Source organism: Cnephaeus nilssonii (assembly GCF_951640355.1).
Source record: "Cnephaeus nilssonii genome assembly, chromosome: 19".
Classification (NCBI taxonomy): domain Eukaryota; kingdom Metazoa; phylum Chordata; class Mammalia; order Chiroptera; family Vespertilionidae; genus Cnephaeus; species Cnephaeus nilssonii.
Genome location: NC_137090.1, coordinates 50,934,057 through 50,953,513, shown reverse-complemented (window position 1 = coordinate 50,953,513; position 19,457 = coordinate 50,934,057). Strand labels below are relative to the sequence as shown.

Genomic DNA, 19,457 nt, shown 5'->3' with positions numbered 1-19,457 from the left:
CTGACAGATGGCAGAGGGGAAGGGGCTGGGAGGGCTAGAGAAAGGAAGGGGAAGGGATTAGCTAAAGAATATATATGCATAGCATTGGACAAGACAATAATATGGTGAGGGCCAAGGTGAGGGGCAGTGCTGGGGCTGGGTGGAGGTGGGCAAGGGGGGTGGCACAAATTGGGGACATCTGTAGTAGTGTCAATATAAAATTTAAGTTAATAACATGCTGCAAACAACTTAAAAAGTGGAAGACTATCCAAATAATCGGAGAAAATATTTACAAATCATATTTCCCGTAAGGGACTTGTATCCAGAATATACAAAGAATTCTTATAACTCAACAATAAAAGGGCAACCCAATGGCAAAACGGGCAGAGCACATGCATAAATAGACATGTCTCCAAAGACAAGATATAAATGACCAGTAAGTACATGAAAAGTTGCTCAATATCATTAGTCATCAGAAAAATGCAAGTCAGGACCACAACAGACAGCACCTGAGAGGCTGGTGATGATTGAAGTCCGGTAACTTTTTGTTGGTGATGATGTGGAGAAAGAGAAACCCTCACACAGTGCAGGTGGGTATGTAAAATGGTCCAGTCGCTTTGGAAAACAGGCTGGCAGTTTCTCAAGGGGTTCAACAGTTATGTGCCCCAACAATTCCACTCAAGAGAAATGAAAATATGTCCCACAAATGTGAATATTTGTAACGTCATTATTTGTAATAACCAAAAGGTGGGAACCCAAATGTCCATCAACTGATGAATGGGCAAACAAAATGTACACCCACAGAATTTATATTTTTCAGCTATAAAAAGAAGTACTGACACATGCTACAACACGGTAAATGAAAAACGGCAGACACAAAATGCCACATATTGTTGGTTCCATTTCTATGAAATCTCCAGAGCAGGTAAACCCACAGACAGGAAGCAGACCAGTGGCTGCCAGGGGCTGGGTCGGAGGGAATGGAGAGAGGCTACTAAGGAGGCAGTTTCTGGGTTGATGAAAATGTTTGGCTGCACAACTCTGTTTAATACTAAAAACCACTGAATTGCATGCTCTGAAAGGATGCATTTTATGAATCACAATGAAGAATATATGAATCTGGAAGTGTCATTTTAAAAATAATCAGTTGCTTTAAAAAACAATAGAACTAATATAGTGTTTTAAAATACAATGTAATTGTGTCGGTTCATTCAAACACTCCTGCTGTGATAGCTGTTGGCAGACTCTATGGCCATATCGACTACCATGACAATTTTTTTTAATCACAAGGGTTGCAATAGTTTAAAATGTTTTCAACTTAATTGTGCCAATGTGTGATTCTCTTTGCACAACATCAGATTTGTTAAGCTGCCCCATAGTTTAAATGACAACCTTGAACTGAAACCATGAGGCTGACTGAGTCTCTGGGGTGGGGGAAGGTGTCCTTGACTCCTCTCAAGAAGTAACTGCCTCGCCTCCTGAGGAAATTACTTCTTTTCACGTTTTTCTAGGGGCAGCCATGACAGGACCTTGTAGGCACAGAACAGCTTCAGAGCACACAGTACACAAGCCCCTCCCAGCCTTCCGTCCACACTCAGGCTGTGCCACCGACAGAGGGCAAACCACAGTTCTAGGGTCTCTTCAGTGTGACTGCCCATTGCTGGACTAGTCCCCCAATAACTGCTATCAGTGCAAAGCCACTTACTTGGCCTGACATAGCTCCTGAATCAACTAAAGATCAACTACTTGGTCAAGTTTACTCTCATGGACCCTGAAACCTGATGTGAACTCTATCTGGCCGACCAGACATGCCCGTCAGCTCCCCTGGCCTGGCCTGGCCTGGCTGCCCTGGGCACACTGCTCCTGTCAGAGCAGGGGCGGCCAACCCAAAGGTCAGGGGCTCCAGGTAATTCTGTGCAAACACCTCATCTACATGGAAACCAAGCAGCCTTGTTTGGAGGTAGATTTCATTGCTGTCCTTCCTCAGCCCCGTGCCTTCAGAGGGAGTTTTCTTTCATGGCAAGTTCTTTTCAGAAAAGTTAACTGTTATCTAAAATTCTTCCCGCCACTGCAGAGATGTTGAAAACAAGATAAGCAATATAAATAGGATAAGACATCAATCTAATTAGTTTGGCTCGATCCTTTCTGTGCACACCCTTACGGATGCACTTGAGCTGTACTCCATACCTGAACCCCATCGTGCTTCCGAGACCAGCAGCTAGGGGAGTGGGCTGCACGGGTGCCCGCCACACAGCTCCGGCAGATGAGCTGGAAGTTGGACAGGAAGTGGGGGTGTCTTGGAAACACTTGGGGGCATCCCTAAGGAACACCTTCAGGCCTTGCTCCCTGCAAGACTACCATGCTCACCAACAGTTTCTAAAGAGCTGCATATTGCTTCCTTCCCCCTAAGTTTCACTTGGTTATTAGAGAGCAGCCACAGTTTGAATGACTGAGTAAAAGGCAGACACAGCACTAACATTCCAGAATGAGAACATATTTATTCCATGTGCGGCGTCCAGGACACTGTACAACTTTTCCCTTTTCCAGAACATACTCCACTCGAGTACAGACTCCGATAAAAAACACATTTAACAAAACCATTTCTTGTGATTTCTGATCCACATAGTATACTTTATAGCTTCAATTAAATAAGAAAAAATAACTTTGCATTTACTTGCCTGACACTGTAAGTCAAAGGTAACTTTAAAAAAGAAGAAACAGGCAGCACCCATGGTCTCCAGGTGGCGCTGTGAGCGCGACAGGGAAGGAGAAACCACACACCAGCCTCGGCACCGGCTGCACCGCAGACCGAGGACAGTGGTCCAGCCGCCCGTGCTATCGGCCATCCGCACGTAAAGATGCACGCTCTGAAAGGAAGCTGCAAAGCTCACAGATGTAAGACACCCGGTCTCCTCCTCGCCTGTGGGCGTAACCCTGAGCTGAGGATAAACTAGATCTGCAGATACAACCCGGAACTGCCTTCTCTCTCGTGGATGATCACACGGACCCAAAAATGCAGCTTGGCAAAGTCCACGGTTATTACAGTGAAGGCCACTTCTAAACACAACAAAACCACTTTGGATGTGGGCACGTTAGAAATGAAAAGCACAGCCCAGGGCACAGAGCAGGCTCTGTCCTTACAGCCCTTCCTGGCAGACCACACACCTGCCCACGTGGGCATCGCAGGGAGCTGCCCACAAGAGGAATGCTCACGGGTGGGGGTGGGACGGTGCCTGGAGGTGCTCCCTGCGCCCCCCACGCCCAGCAGTCCTTGCTCACCTGCTTTCCTTCCTGACTTCCTTTCCCTCTTCTGACAGACCGCAGGTTCGGCCGGCCGAGCTGCTAGTGCAAAGGGGGAGAGGGAACATTTCAGGAGACACCGGAAGGGCTGCCGTGGTGGAGTGGCCAGAGCAGGAGGTTCCCTGGACTCAGGAGCCCGCTCGGGGGCATGAGGAGCAACCCCTGCTCTGAACCGGGTGCCAGCCAGGCTCCTGCCAGCACGTCCAGGCGCTGTGGCTGCGCGGACTCTGGGAGGGAAACCCCAGCTCAGTCCAAGCAACTGGCCTAACGTGGCAGGAGCCCCTCCCTGTTAACCCTGCGCACCGAGTCCTGTCAGTGTCGGAATGAAGGAGAATTTAGTCGTAATGATTTTTTCTCACGTTGAGGTTTATCTCGAGCAGAACGCAGAGTCGGACACCGCAGCGCAGCAGCTCCAGGCGGCACACGGCCACCCTCAGTCCGGGCCTTGCAGGTTTGGTCTGGTTTCCACCGGAGGCACCAAAAGTTCTGGCATTAACCCTCCCCTCCGACTCCAAGACAGGTGAGAGCACGGCTTCAGTGACTCCTCCTCTTCTGTGGGAAAAAGGTGTACTTGGCAGGGTTGAACTCTTCCCAAATGTGCTCGAATTCCTCCAGGAAGAGCTGCACGTAGTCTTCGTCCTCCATAATCAACACGTTCTCCCGATTGTTCTGGATGGCCTGTGTGGTCCAGTTGAGGGAGCCGGTGATCAGCACCTTCTTGTCCACTATGGCAAACTTGTGGTGCATGTAGCCCAGGTCCTGGTCGTGCCGAACCTGGATACCTGCAAAAGGCAAGTCAGCCTGGCTGCCCCCTCTCCCCCCTCCTCCCTCACTGCCCCCCTCTCCCCTCCTCCCTCACTGCCCCCCTCTCCCCTCCCTCACTGCCCCTCTCCCCCCTCCTCCCTCACTGCCCCCTCTCCCCTCCCTCACTGCCCCCCTCTCCCCTCCCTCACTGCCCCCCTCTCCCCTCCCTCACTGCCCCTCTCCCCCCTCCTCCCTCACTGCCCCCCTCTCCCCTCCTCCCTCACTGCCCCCCTCTCCCCTCCTCCCTCACTGCCCCTCTCCCCCCTCCTCCCTCACTGCCCCCCTCTCCCCTCCTCCCTCACTGCCCCCCTCTCCCCTCCCTCACTGCCCCTCTCCCCCCTCCTCCCTCACTGCCCCCTCTCCCCTCCCTCACTGCCCCCCTCTCCCCTCCCTCACTGCCCCCCTCTCCCCTCCCTCACTGCCCCTCTCCCCCCTCCTCCCTCACTGCCCCTCTCCCCCCTCCTCCCTCACTGCCCCCCTCTCCCCTCCCTCACTGCCCCTCTCCCCCCTCCTCCCTCACTGCCCCCCTCTCCCCTCCCTCACTGCCCCTCTCTCCCCTCCTCCCTCACTGCCCCTCTCCCCCCTCCTCCCTCACTGCCCCCCTCTCCCCTCCCTCACTGCCCCTCTCCCCCCTCCTCCCTCACTGCCCCCCTCTCCCCTCCTCCCTCACTGCCCCTCTCCCCCCTCCTCCCTCACTGCCCCCCTCTCCCCTCCTCCCTCACTGCCCCCCTCTCCCCTCCTCCCTCACTGCCCCCCTCTCCCCTCCTCCCTCACTGCCCCTCTCCCCCCTCCTCCCTCACTGCCCCTCTCTCCCCTCCTCCCTCACTGCCCCCCTCTCCCCTCCTCCCTCACTGCCCCCCTCTCCCCTCCTCCCTCACTGCCCCTCTCCCCCCTCCTCCCTCACTGCCCCCCTCTCCCCTCCTCCCTCACTGCCCCCCTCTCTCCCCTCCCTCACTGCCCCCCTCTCCCCTCCTCCCTCACTGCCCCTCTCCCCCCTCCTCCCTCACTGCCCCTCTCCCCCCTCCTCCCTCACTGCCCCCCTCTCCCCTCCTCCCTCACTGCCCCCCTCTCCCCTCCCTCACTGCCCCTCTCCCCCCTCCTCCCTCACTGCCCCCCTCTCCCCTCCTCCCTCACTGCCCCCCTCTCCCCTCCTCCCTCACTGCCCCCCTCTCCCCTCCTCCCTCACTGCCCCTCTCCCCCCTCCTCCCTCACTGCCCCTCTCCCCCCTCCTCCCTCACTGCCCCCCTCTCCCCTCCTCCCTCACTGCCCCCCTCTCCCCTCCTCCCTCACTGCCCCCCTCTCCCCTCCTCCCTCACTGCCCCCCTCTCCCCTCCTCCCTCACTGCCCCCCTCTCCCCTCCTCCCTCACTGCCCCCCTCTCTCCCCTCCTCCCTCACTGCCCCCCTCTCCCCTCCTCCCTCACTGCCCCTCTCTCCCCTCCTCCCTCACTGCCCCCCTCTCTCCCCTCCTCCCTCACTGCCCCTCTCTCCCCTCCTCCCTCACTGCCCCCCTCTCTCCCCTCCTCCTTCACTGCCCCCCACAGCTCTGGGGACCATTTGCTAGCAGCTACTAACTTTGCTATTTGTCGACAAATTGATGGGAAAGGGGCAAATCTTGTCACTTGGGCAGGTGATGGTGGCTGAGCCAGACAGTGACCCACCACACCAGCTCCCAGGGGCATTCTGGCCCAGGAGGGGACCATGGCAGACACTACTGTGTCCTCTGAAAACCGACCCCGCACCCTCCCCACACTCTGGAGTCCCGCGAGGCACTGCCCGTCCGTCACTGACGGCTTTCCTCGCTGTGGGACCCCAGTAAACACCCCCTGGCTGGGAGCTGCACCCCCTCTGTAGGAGAGGGCCTGAGCACAGAAGAAACCAGCCCTGGGCGGTGGCAGCGAGGCCTGAGGGTCCCCGAAGCAGCAGGTCTGGGGGGAGCGGGGGGGGGGGGGCTGCATCAGCCTCCGGTGTTGAAGCAGGAAGCACCCGGCACCGGACCAGGGCCTCTGCACGCACACGCACATACACACACACACACACACACACACACACACACACACACACACACACCGCCCCTCTCAGTGCACTGCTCCCCGCCCGTCTTCAGCGGCCCTGCCCCCTGGAGCGGTGCCTAACCCTGCTCAGCAGTGAGGCCCCGGGAAACGTGATTTACAAGTTTCAAGGGCTGCTTTGCAGTAGGTTTGCACATGAAGACAGGGTGTCCAGCTTAAGCTGGGATTTCAGGTCAGCAACAAGCGGCGTCTGAAGGGAAGCATGTCCCCGGCACCGAACCGCACCGCCCGCACCGCCCGCGGGCACCTGTGTTCTGTTGTGCTCAGGGTGCGCCCCCCCCCCCCCCCATCCCTGTCAGATCCACCTTCCAAACCGGTTACATCAGCCATTCCTGACCCTCCAACGCTGCCGCGAAGCTCTCCCGCCCACCTCGGGGCTCACTCCACCCCCCTTCTCTGCCCAGTGCCCATTCTGGGAGCACGGCGGCCTCTGAAGGCTTCCATCACAGAACGGGTCCGGCTGCCCTGCAGGTGATGGTGGCTGGGCCGGGAAGCGCCTCCAAGCCTGTGGGCCCTGCACACCGTGGTCAGGGCCCAGCTCTCCACCCGCCCCGTGCGGAGCACAGGTTCCTAACGCCTCCGGCCAGGGACACCTCGCTGTTCCTCCAGCCAGGAGGCTCCTGGGCGGCCCCCCACTGCCAGCTACTCCCCTGCTTTGTCCCATCCCGACCCTCCTCACTGCCTTCAACACCCAGCTCCGGTCAGACCCCCCGGTCGTCTCTTTCCCCACCGTGTCCCTGCCGCCTGGAACCGGCCCAAGCAAACCCTGACACAAAGGTACGTGTTGAACAGGGACAATGCGTGCTGGCAGGCGCCCCCGGAGGAGCCAGCCTTAGGTGGTCTGGGGCAGCGCCCTCTAAGGTCCTCTCCGAGCCTGAGAGTTTACGGTTCTCCAAAAGCTAACGGAATGGAAACGGCCCACGCCTGCATTTCCAGTGAAGGACCAGCAGGTGAGGACAACTGACGGCCAGAGGATGGAGTGAGCATCCTCATCTGAACCGCTGCTGCCTGGATGCAGCAGGCGCCGGAGGCCGTGCCAGCCATCCGGAGAGCCCGAGCGGGGCGGGAGCTGCGGGCGCCGGGAAGGCTCTGCCTGCGGGTCAGCAAGGCGCTGCGGGCCTGTGCGACTCGGCACCCGGACACCGCGCAGCAGCAGCAGCTCCCAGGGGTTCTCTCCGTCACTGGGGCGACCAGGACGGGGGTGGGCAGGGGGTTCCTGCAGGAATGACGTGCTGAGTAGCTGAGAGACAGGAAGCAGGCATGCGTGCAGCCAACATACAAGGCAGAGCGCGCCTGCAGGACACTCATCACACGAGGCGAAACAGGGACCTCCGGTGAGACCAGGATCTGGTCTTAGAACAAAAGGCCTCCCATTTCCCGTTCACCGGTCCCGGCCCTGGTAAGAGGCCAGCTGGCCAGAGATATGTCTTCCCAGGTGTTTTTGCGGCTGCAAAAACATATTAACTTCTCACCAACTAAATACTATAGTCCCACTTTTTAGAATATCACTTTTATTCATTTCAGAAGCCCCCGCATGCAAGTCAAGAGTGTATTTAAGGTGCAACGCCTTTTCCTCCTTCGGCCCTTCAACGCCGAACCGGCTGCAATCCCCGTGCGCCTGGCTCCCGCCTGCCCCCCATTCCTGAGACCCCGGCGAAGCCATACTCCTTCAGCCGGCCGCGCACACCCCAGCTCTACCCAGACACAGTTCCCCACTCGGTCCCACGGGAATGTGGGGGCTCCCCGAGGCTCTGCCCCTGCCCGGTGGCCCTGGGCACCCCCAGCCTCTCGGAGTCCCGAGGAACTTCCTCCGCTGGCGGAAACACAGAGGCGGCTCACCCCCACCAGGCACCCACCGCGGGGGGCAGGGGCCCTTCACGGAGGGCCCTGGAGCTTCACGGGGTGAAGCCTGCCTGACCTCACACAGCCACCCAGGGAAATAAATGGGGTGTCACCTGTACTCAGACCCCTGACCCCACATAGGCGCTTTGGACCTTCTCCCTTCCGCCTACGGTCCCAGAGGCCAGACCTTCCTCCCAGCCTGGGGCTTGGGCCCCCGAGCGGGCTCCCCCGGCCCGCGCCCGGCCCGGGCCCTGCGCCTACCTGCCTTGCGGAGCAGACCGATCTGCGAGCCTTTGAGGGCCATGTAGTCGCAGTCGGTGATGACGCGGACGCGCACGCCGCGCTGGTGCAGCAGCTGCACGGCCCGGCCCAGCTGCGGGCTGGAGAAGGCGAAGAGGCAGAGCTCGAGGCTGGCGCGGGCGGCCAGCAGGGCGCGCAGCAGGCGGCTCAGCGAGCTCTCGCCGTGGGGCAGGCTGCACTGGCAGCCCGCGGGGGGCGCCGAGGGCCCGGGCCCCGCGGCCTGCAGCAGGGCCTCGGTGCAGGTCACCTGCGACGGGAAGAAGAGCACCTCGTGCCGCGGCCTCCGCCGTCGCCCGACACGCAACCAGCGCAGCGCCGCGGGCAGAGCCTCCAGGGCCAGCGCCAGCCCCACGGCCGCCACCGCCACCACTTGCCAGCGCACCCGCTCCATGCTGCCCGCCTGCCCGCCGAGGCCGCAGCCCAACGCTCCGGCGCCCGCGCCTCGTGCTGCGGCGCCCCGCCCACCGCGCCTGCGCCTGCGCATCCTGCGCCCCGTGCTGCTGACCCCTGCTCTACGCCCACCGCGCCTGCGCCTGCGCCTGCGCATCCTGCGCCTCGTGCTGCTGACCCCTGCTCTCCGCCCACCGCGCCTGCGCCTGCGCCTGCGCATCCTGCGCCTCGTGCTGCTGACCCCTGCTCTCCGCCCACCGCGCCTGCGCCAAGCGCACGGCCCGCCCACCACCCGCGAAGCTCGCAGCAGCCCCGCCCCTCCACCCTGGGGGCCGCAGAGCGGTGCGGTTCCGGGTCGCACTTGCCATTCACCTAGGTCCTAGGGGGAGGCGCTGGCAGGAGGCGGGCTGCAAACCGAATCTCAAACAGCCGGCGAGGGTCCCGCTGTGCTGTGGGCAGCGGGGCGATGTGCGCGGCCCACGTCCTGCGTGAGGCCCCTGCGCTGCTTCCGACCCGCGCGGTCTAAGCCTCGGTGTTGGAGATGCGGTTCCGTTTCAGCAGGAACATGGACAGCAGGTCCGCGGCCCCGTCTGAGCAAGCACTGGGCCGGCAGTGTCGCTTGGGAGGAGCTGTTACATTTCACAGGAAAAAGAAGAAAGGATAAGGATTTTTCTGTTTCGTCTTTCCTGAATCCGGTCTTTCAATGGAAATGCTATATCCTCTACAATCCCTGTCACCGGCCGATAGTCTCCATGACTTTATCTGTTAGAAAAGCGGACCCTGGATGGAAGAAGCTGACCTCAGTGACTTTGGAAACTTGTTTTAACTGGAGACTGTCCGGCTAAACACAAGAGGAACCACACACGGAACCTGTGCTCCCCCCGGAGCGGGTGGTGAGCGGTGCTGGGACCCTGACCACAGGCGGGGAGCCCGGCTTCTCCCTGCTGGGTGGGGTGGGCGTTAGGGAGAAGGAGCGGGGCGGCTAGGGTAGTCCTGGTGCTGGGCTGTGTCAGAGATGCCGTGGGGAGTGTGGCTCAATATGTGTATTAATACAGATGACACCCAGCAGCAATTCCAACACCTAGCTCCCAGGTCTTGGTTTCCTAAAAGAACCCCCAAAGGCCAAATCTGGAACAATTTGAGGAACAAAATGATTACTGCAGTATTGGATTATAACCCAAGTATAAAATAAACATACACGAGTCTATACTGATATACGTAAATGACTAAAGCAGTGGTCGGCAAACTTCGGCTCGCGAGCCACATATGGCTCTTTGGCCCCTTGAGTGTGGCTCTTCCACAAAATACCACGTGCAGGCGCGCACTTACAGTGCAATTGAAACTTCGTGGCCCATGGGCAGAAGTCAGTTTTCAGCCCTCAAAAGAAATTTCAATCGTTGTACTGTTGATATTTGGCTCTGTTGACTAATGAGTTTGCCGACCACTGGACTAAAGAAATGAAAAAGGCCCTAGCTGGTTTGGCTCAGTGGATAGAGCATCCGCCTGCAGACTGAAGGGTCCCGGGGTCAATTCTAGTCAAGGACACGTGCCTGGGTTGCAGGCTCAATCTCCAGTAGAGGGGGTGCAGGAGGCAGTGATCAATGATATTCTCTCATCATTGATGTTTCTAATTCTCTGGCCCTTTCCCTTCCTCTCTGAAATCAATACAAATACATATTTTAAAAGAAATGAAAAAGAAGACTCAAGTGTCCTTGCAGAAGAATTCCAAATAACGTCTGTAAATACTCCTGCCCCACACAGGAAGTTGAACCAAATCTTCCACCTCCTTGAGGGTAGGTGAGACTTAGTGACTGGTAGGGAAAACGGGAAGATAGCTTTTACATGGAGAAACCTGGTAAATGCCGCCTAAATGAAGTGCTGGCTGGCAGCACCAGAGATGCCATGTAGATGTCATGTACCCCTGAATACTGTGAGGAAAGGGACCCTCACCTCTGTGGGATTGTTTCCCAGTCCCATCACCCCAGTTCAGTAATGAGGAAAACCAGATTGGATGGCATGCTATCACATTCCACAGGATACCTGGCCAGTATTTTCCCAGGTGGCCAAGGTCATGAAAAAAAAATAATTTAGAAACTATTGCAGGCCAGAGGAGACTGGGGATATAGGACCACTAAGTCCAATGTGGTACCCTGGACTGGCTAGATCCTGAAACAGAACAATGACATTAGTGGAAAAACTGGCACAACCCAATAAGGTCTGAGGATTAATTAATAGTAATGTACCAATCAATGTCAGTTTCTCCATGGATAGTAAGATAAGATGCTAACAGTAAGGGAAACTGGGTGACAAGAATGTGGGGACTCTCTATGCTATCTTTAAAACTTGGTTGTAAATCTAAAATTATTTCACTTCTGCCCTAGCTGGTTTGGCTCAGTGGATAGAGCGTTGACCTGAGGACTCAAGGGTCCCGGATTCGAGTCAAGGGCGCATGCTCGGGTTGTGAGCTCAATCCCCAGTGGGGGGTGTGCAGGAGGCAGCCAATCAATGATTCTCTTTCATCATTGATATTTCTATCTCTCTCTCCCTCTCCCTTCCTCTCTGAAATCAATAAAAAATATATTTTAAAAATAAATAAATAAATAAAATTATTTCACTTCTGGGCAAGATGGTGGACTAGATAAATGCTTTACTGGCCTCCTCCCACAATTACAACTATCATTCAGAAACACCTGAAGTCCAGCTGAATGCAAGTCCTACATCTAAGGATTTTTTAAAAAATATATCTTTATTGATTTTAGAGAGGAAGGGAGAGGGAAAGAGAGATAGAAACATCAATGATGAGAGAGAATCATTAATTGGCTGCCTCCTGCATGCCCCCTACGTGGGATCAAGCCCACAACCCAGGCATGTGCCGTTGTCCAGAATCGAACCTGGGACCCTTCAGTCCGTAGGCTGACGCTCTATCCACTGAGCTAAATCAGGTAGGGCCTACATCTAAGGATTTAAAGAAGCCACATTGAGACTGGTAGGAAGGGTGGAGATGCAGAATGGCTGGTCCCACACCCATGTGTGGCAGATAAAAATCAGGAGGGATATCTGGTCCCCCCCCCAAGGAGCAAGGGGTCCCAAATCTACACCTTGTTTCCCAGCCCAGGGTTCCAGTGCCAGGAAAAGACGTCCCATAACTTCTGACTATAAAAACCAGTGGGAAGGGTCCTCTGCTCAGGTGCACAGAGGAAGGAGATCGTTTGCGGAAAGATCTTCCGGGAGAAATCAAGATGGCGGCATAAGGTAAACACTTAACTGTTGCCTACCACAACAATTTTGAAACTACAACTGGAAAACAGAGCGCACACCGTCCAGAACCACCGGAAAGCTGGCAGAGTGGAAAACCTACAACTAGAGAAAAAAAGAGAGGGGGACGCTGAGCCTCAGGAGCTGTGGAGGTGCGGAGATCAGTGAGCGCGGAAAGGGCGGGTGGCTGATACGCGGCAGGCTTGCTCGCAGCGCGCGGAGAGGGAGGGCAGCAGACGCTGCGTGGCTAGCTTTCTCGTTTGGGAGAAAAACAAAACCTCCTGACTGCACTGAAATCCAGCAGCGGTCAGGGAGAAACTGGGCTGTTTGGCAGCAGACGAGGCTCAAAAGCTGCCTTCTCTCAGAGGCGCGCAGCCATTAATTCGGGCACGGAGAAACCGGCCCTCTTAGGGCAGCGCGGATGGAAACCAAGTTTGTCTGTGCCATTCTGAGACTCCGCCCCATCCAAGCTGAGCACAGCCCTCCCAGTGACTGGATTTCTCGTTCGGGAGAAAAACAAAACCGCCGGTCTGCACTGAAATCCAGCCTCAGGTGGGGAGAAACTGGTCTGTTAGGCAGCGGGAGAGGCTCGAAAGCTGCCTTCTCTCAGAGGCGCGCAGCCATTAATTCGGGCACGGAGAAACCGCCCCTCTTAGGGCGGAGCAGACGGGAAACCAAAGCTTGTCTGCGCCACCCTGAGACTCCGCCCCATCCAAGCTGAACACAGAAGCTCTCCCAGCGGAGACACTGCTGATCCTCACAGCCAACTGGCTTGGAGATCAACTCCCGCCAGTGATACCAACAATCCCAACCACTCTGAACTCCAGTTTCTGGGGACACGCGGGGGACCCAGACGCCTACAGGACTCTCGGCCATCGGTCGGAGAGTGAGAGTGACTTTTCTGTCGGTGTGGACGACACCAGATTTCAACCACTCTCATAAGGGACACATTCAAGAGGCAGACTCAGTGAGCACCAAAGCCCTACTGTGTCTCCAGCACAGCAATTCTTCCGTTATAGACACAGCAGGCCCTCACAACCAATTGGACCGGAGGTCAATTCCTCCCAGTGTACCAACAGCAATCAGGGCTTTTAACTACACCAAGACTTTCCACTCAGCCCACAAAGGGGAGTACCAAGAGCGACCACCTAGGGTGATTGGGGAAACTGAGCTACCAGCCCCTATAGGTTACCGACCACACAAAGCCACTCCATCAACACAGGGAGGCAGCCAAAATGTGGAGACATCAAAGTATGTCACAGGTAGGAGAGATAGATGAAAGCAAACTAATGGACGACACAGTGTTCAGAACCATATTTATAAGGTTACTCAAGAATCTTCTAAAAACCGCTGAGAAACTTGAAGAGACCTTCAAGGACCTAAATGAGAATACCAAAAAAATGGAAAAGGACCAGTCAGAAATTATGCATACACTGTCTGAAATAAAGAATATACAGAGTAGACCACCACACCCGAAGAGTCAAACCAAACATCTGGAATATGAGGAAGAAAAAAAACACCCAACCAGAGAGGCGGAAAGAAAGAAGAATCCAAAAGTGTGAGGATAGCATAAGGAGCCTCCGGCATGGCTTTAAGCGTACCAATATCCGAATTTTTGGGGTGCCAGAAGAGAGAGAGCAAGATACTGAAAACCTATTTGAAGAAATAATGACAGAAAACTTCCCCCACCTGGTGAAAGAAATAGACTTACAGGTTCAGGAAGCGCACAGAACCCCAAACAAGAGGAATCCAAAGAGGACCACACCAAGACACATCATAATTAAAATGCCAAGGGCAAAAGACAAAGAGAGAATCTTACAAGCAGCAAGAGAAAAACAGGTAGTTACCTACAAGGGAGCACCCATACGACTGTCAGCTGATTTCTCAACAGAAACTATGCAGGCCAGACGGGAATGGCAAGAAATATTCAAAGTGATGAATAGCAAGAACCTACAACCAAGACTACTCTACCCAGCAAAGTTATCATTCAGAATTGAAGGGCAGATAAAGAGCTTCACAGAGAAGAAAAAGCTAAAGGAGTTCATCACCACCAAACCAGTATTATATGAAATGCTGAAAGGTATTCTTTAAAAAGAGGAAAAAGAAGAAAAAAGTAAAGATAAAAATTATGAACAACAAATACATATCTATCAACAAGTGATTCTAAAAATCAAGTGAATTCGAAATCTAAGGAACAGAATAAACTGGTGAACATAATAGAATCAGAGGCATAGAATGGGAGTGGATTGATAATTCTCAGGGGGAAAGGGGTGTCTGTGTGGGGGGTATGGGAAGAGACTGGACAAAAATCATACACCTATGGGTAAGGACAACGGGGGGGGGGGGGGGAGGGAACCAGGTGATGGGGAGATATGGGGGGAAAAAGGAGAAACAATTGTAATAATCTGAACAATAAAGATTTATTTTAAAAAAATAAATAAAATCAATGGGGAAAAAAATCCTTCAGTGAGGATTAACAAAGCAAAACAAAAAAGTGTATTAAAAATAAAAATATGTGTATACAGCCAAAAAAAATAAATAAATAAAAACCAGTGGGGATTGAGGCTGAGAGAAACGGAGGGCTGATAGAGTCCTAAGCAGTTCCTCTTAAAGGGCCAGTGCACGGACTTACTTGGACTCACTCCCTCTGAGCTCCAGTGCTGGGGCAGCAGCCTGAAAGGCACCAGAGACATAAGGGGAGTGACTGACTGTCTAGCATCAGGGCAGCTTTCTCCCAGATAGACGTGCCAATGAAGGTCATTGTTCCTTAATTTTGAAAACCTGTTGGAGCTTAGGATAGTAGTAGCAGGAAATGTGGCCTGTTGACTGAAGCTGCTCCCCTATCCTCGCCCCCCAGGCTGGTTGGAAAATAGGCTTAACACAGTGTGACTGGCTGCAAAACCCTACACTTTTCTAGCTGATAGTGGTGGGAATGGACAAAAGAACTTCAGTCTTACTAGTCCAAGCTTCCACTCCAAGTGGCAGTGAGTATGGGATGAGTAGCAGACCAGCCATAAATGTGACAGGTCCTGGAGAAAGCCGTAGAAGACTAAGCTATGCTCTTCACATGTTCCCAGCTAAATGGGAAGCTATGCGTGAGTGAGAGAAGGGCCCCGGGAACAAGGAAAGCCACGAGAGGTTTGTAAGTGTTACCCAACCCACAGACAGAGTGGTCTTCCAGGCTCCAAGTATTTAGGTTCAACACCTACCGAAATCATTGGCTGAATACTACATTAGGAAGAGATAGGAGAGACCCCTAGGAATAAATGAAAATAAGAATTTAAAAAACCCAAACCCGATAGGACACACCTGAGGCTGTGCACTGCAGGGGAGAGAGATTCTGCAGTTTAAGTCCCAGCAAGTTTCCAAAGAATAGCAACCTCCGGAAAATAAAACAGGATTCAGAGTTGCTACACTATATTACCTAAAATGTCCAGTTTTCAAAAAAGGCTTACCAGACATGAAGAAACCGAAAAGTGTGCCCCACATACAGGAAAAGCAGCAGCCAATAGAAGATAACTTTGAGTGGGGCCAGATGTTGGATTTAGTAAAAAAAACAACACATTTCAAAGCAACTCATAACTATGTTTAAAGAATTAAAAATATACATATAATGACAATGAATTATGAGAGCCTCAATAGAAAAATAAAAATTATTTTTGTAAAAGTCTATGCCAACTGCCCTGGCCAGATTGCTCGGTTGTTTGGAGCATTGTCCCATACACCATAACATCGTGGGTTCGCTTCCCAGTCAGGGCACATACATAGGTTTCAGGTTTGATCCCCAGCTGGAGCTGTGTACAGGAGACAACTAATCAATATTTCTCTCTCACATGGATATTTCTCCACCCCACTTCCTCTCTCTCTAAAAGCAATGAACACATCCTCAGATGAGAATTTTTTTAAAAAAGTACATGCAAGCTGTCAATGTAGGTTCATCTTGTAACAAATGTACCATTCTGGTGAGGAATGTTAATAATGGGAGGCTATGCATGTATTGGAGCAGGGAGTGTATGAGAAAAAAAATCTCTGTACCTTCCTGTCAATTTTGCTGTGAACCTAAAACAGCACTAAAAAATAAAGCCTTTTTAAAAAGTCTATGCAAGCCATATATCAGATAAGGAGTTAGAAAATATTATAAGAAATGCTTACAACTCAATTGCAAAAACAAAAACAAACCCACACAATTTTAAAATGGGCTAAAGACAAACAGAAAAAAAAGAATAAATAATCCCCTCCCCCACAAACTGAAAAAAAAGAAAAAATAATCCCCTCCCTACAAATGGGGCATTATCAAGAATAAGAACATTCACATGATAGGGATACCAGACGGAGGTAGGAAAGAGCATGACCAATGACTGAAAGCATCCTTAAACTGTTAAAGAAAATGGACATACAAGTCCAGGAAGCACAGAGAATTCCAAACAAAAAGAACCCAAAGCCCAGCTAGCAATGTGGCTCAGTGGTTGACCATTGACCTAATGAACCAGGAGGTCACTGGTTCAATCCCCAGTCAGGGCACATACCCAGGTTGTGGGCTCGATCCCCAGTGTGAGGTGTGCAGGAGGCAGCCAATCAATGATTTTCTCTCATCATTGGTATTTCTATCTCTCTCTCCATCTCCCTTCCTCTCCGAAATCAATAAAAATGTATATTTTTAAAAAAGAACCCAAAGAGGCCCACCCCAAGACATATCATAATTAAAAAAAGCAAAGGTTAAAGACAGAATCTTAAAAACAGCAAGAGAAAAACACTTGTTATCCACAAGGGAACTTCCATAAGACTATTGGTTGATTTCTCAACAGAAACATTTCAAACCAGAAGGGATTAGCACAAAATATTCAAAGTGATGAAAAGCAAGGACTTAGAACCAAGATAACTCTACTCAGCAAGACTATTATTTAAAATCAAAGGATATGCGCCCCTGGATCCGGGTGAGGCCACGCGCCCCCAGGTCCGGGTGAGGCCATGCGCCCCGGGGCCCGGGTGATGCTGGGTCCCAGGTCCGGGTGAGGCCGCACCCCTGGGTCCAGGCGAGACCAAACCAGAGGGAGTCGGACCTGCATTACCACCATTTGTCCACCATCCAGAGCTGAAAAGTCAGTGCCGACATGTACACATAAGGAACTGGTGGACATTGAAATTGGGTCTCAAAAGAACTGTTGGTCCAGAAAGAGACTCACTACAGACTGATTCATTTGCCTGTCAGCATAACTATTATTGCTCGTCTCACATTTGGTTCTTATAAGTATATTTCTAGTAACACATGATCTCACTCATCTAGGGGAAATGATCAACAACATAGACTGATGAACAAGAACAGACCCATCCGAAACCGGTTTGGCTCAGTGGATAGAGCGTCGACCTGCGGACTCAAGGGTCCCAGGTTCGATTCCAGTCAAGGGCATGTACCTTGGTTGCGGGCACATCCCCAGTGGGGGGTGTGCAAGAGGCAGCTGATCGATGTTTCTCTCTCATCGATGTTTCTAACTCTCTATCCCTCTCTCTTCCTCTCTGTAAAAAATCAATAAAATATATTTTTAAAAAAAGAACAGACCCAGAAACAAGGAGGCATTGATCGAACTGTTGGGCCTCAGAGGGAGGGTAGTGGAGGGTGGGGGTAGGGGGGAGAGATCAACCAAAGGACTTGTGTGCATGCATATGAGCCTAACCAGTGGTTAAGGACAACAGGGGGGTGGGGGCATCTGTGGGGAGGGGTGTGGGATGGGAATGGGGGGATGAGGACAAATATGTGACACCTTAATCAATAAAGAAATTTAAAATTAAAAAAATAATAAAATAATAAAATCAAAGGATAGCTGAAAGGTTTACAAGAGAATAAAAAGTTAAATGAGCTCATTATCGGATTTAAAATGGCGGTAGAGTAGGAGGATGCTGCATGGACATGCTCCCAAGCAGGAACAAGCTGGAATTACAACTGAAATATGGAAAGGCTTCCTGAATAATCAACTGAAAACTCACAGGAGAGAACCCAAGGACCAAAGGTGGAGACCGAACAGAGACTGGTAGGAGGGGCAGAGACACAAAGGGCTGGCCAGGCGCCCACAGACAGCAACTGAAGTCCCGGAGAGATATCTCAGCTGTGGTGGGTGCCACTGAGAACTGTGGGATCTAATCCCGAAGCTGGGCCCCCCAGCAGAGAACATCAAACTGAGGAGGGTAACCCACATAACATCTAGCTGTGAAAAGCAGTGGGGTGCTGTCTGCCAGAGAGTGGCAGCTGAAAGTTTGGGCACTCTCTTAAAGGGCCAAGGCACAAAAATTCCCTGTGGAGCCACCCATTTTGTGCTCTGGCAGAGGGAGGGTGAAGTGGAGTGGAGCTGTGAGAGCAGAACCCAGGACTGGGGACTCGGGGATAGAGCTCAGAAGGCAGACACCCCAAGTTTCCTGGGCTGAGTCATTTCCTCACACAGCAGAGGACATCTTTCCCACATAGGCATCTGCCTTGCCTGGGGGGAAAACAGTCGACACACCCTATTGGAAAACACCTTTCCCTGAGGTCACTTAAGAGATTAAAGGTAACAGTTAGTTAGCCTCCAGGCAGAAGCAACTGCCCCAGGCAGTTGAAAAAACTCTCACCACACCGGAGGACGATTGCCTGGGGACAATTCAAGTCAGAATCCTACTAGTCCAGTGATGGGCAACCTTTTGAGCTTGGTGTGTCAAATTTCGCCAAAAAACTGAGCATAACTCAGGTAGTGTGTCACTTTGAGGAAAAAAACATTATTTCACAAATGTTTCATCCTCAGGAGCAGCAAATGTTTCATCCTCGGCATGCGGCTGCCTCAGCGGCCACGTGTCATCAGAAATGGCTACGCGTGTCATAGGTTCGCCATCACTGTAAACTAGTCTGTAGACAGATGCAGTCTCTGGAGGCTTTGAGTCTTTGCTTGATCCAATTAGTCAGAAATAGCCTTTAACACTGTCCTGCACTAGAGATTGAGAGATATAGAGGATCTACCTAAAACATAGTCACAAACCCAAACAGACAACCAAAATGAGGAAACAAAGAAACAACCCCCAAGTGAAAGAACTAGCAAATTCTCCAGAAGAGATAAATGAAGCAGAGGTAAGAAATTTATCTGGTGAGACCACGCGACCCTGGGTCTGGGAGAGGCCACGCGCCCCTGGGTCCGGGTGAGGCCATGCGCCCCTGGGTCCGGGAGAAGCTAGATCCCGGGTCTGGGTGAGGCCGTGTGCCCCTGGATCCGGGTGAGGCTGGGTCCCAGGCCCGGGTGAGGCCATGCGCCCCTGGGTTCGGGTAAGGCCACGCGACCCTGGGTCTGGGAGAGGCCACGCGCCCCTGGGTCCGGGTGAAGCTAGATCCCGGGTCTGGGTGAGGCCATGTGCCCCAGGATCCGGGTGAGGCCACGCGCCCCTGGGTCTGGGAGAGGCCACGCGCCCCTGGGTCCGGGTGAGGCCACGCGCCCCTGGGTCCGGGTGAGGCCATGCGCCCCTGGGTCCAGGTGAAGCTGGATCCCGGGTCTAGGTGAGGC

General features: G+C 53.2%; 1 protein-coding gene across 1 annotated transcript; it reads right to left on the bottom strand.

The window, feature by feature from the left end:
• Positions 1 to 3,665: 3,665 nt before the first annotated feature.
• PLD6 (phospholipase D family member 6) lies at positions 3,666 to 9,630 on the bottom strand. The gene is made up of 2 exons (XM_079797396.1): positions 8,257 to 9,630; positions 3,666 to 4,061 (listed from the first exon to the last, which is right to left on the bottom strand). The coding sequence occupies exons 1-2, from the start codon at positions 8,903 to 8,905 to the stop codon at positions 3,814 to 3,816; spliced, it is 897 nt and encodes a 298-aa protein (XP_079653522.1). The 5' UTR covers positions 8,906 to 9,630; the 3' UTR covers positions 3,666 to 3,813.
• Positions 9,631 to 19,457: the final 9,827 nt, after the last annotated feature.

Coding starts and splice junctions, on each gene's coding strand:
- PLD6 (XM_079797396.1), bottom strand. CDS start 8,905: ATGCGCAGGCGCAGGCGCAGGCGCGGTGGGCGGAGAGCAGGGGTCAGC. Junction 4,062..8,256: donor CGGTCTGCTCCGCAAGGCAG/GTAGGCGCAGGG, acceptor TGCCTTTTGCAG/GTATCCAGGTTCGGCACGAC.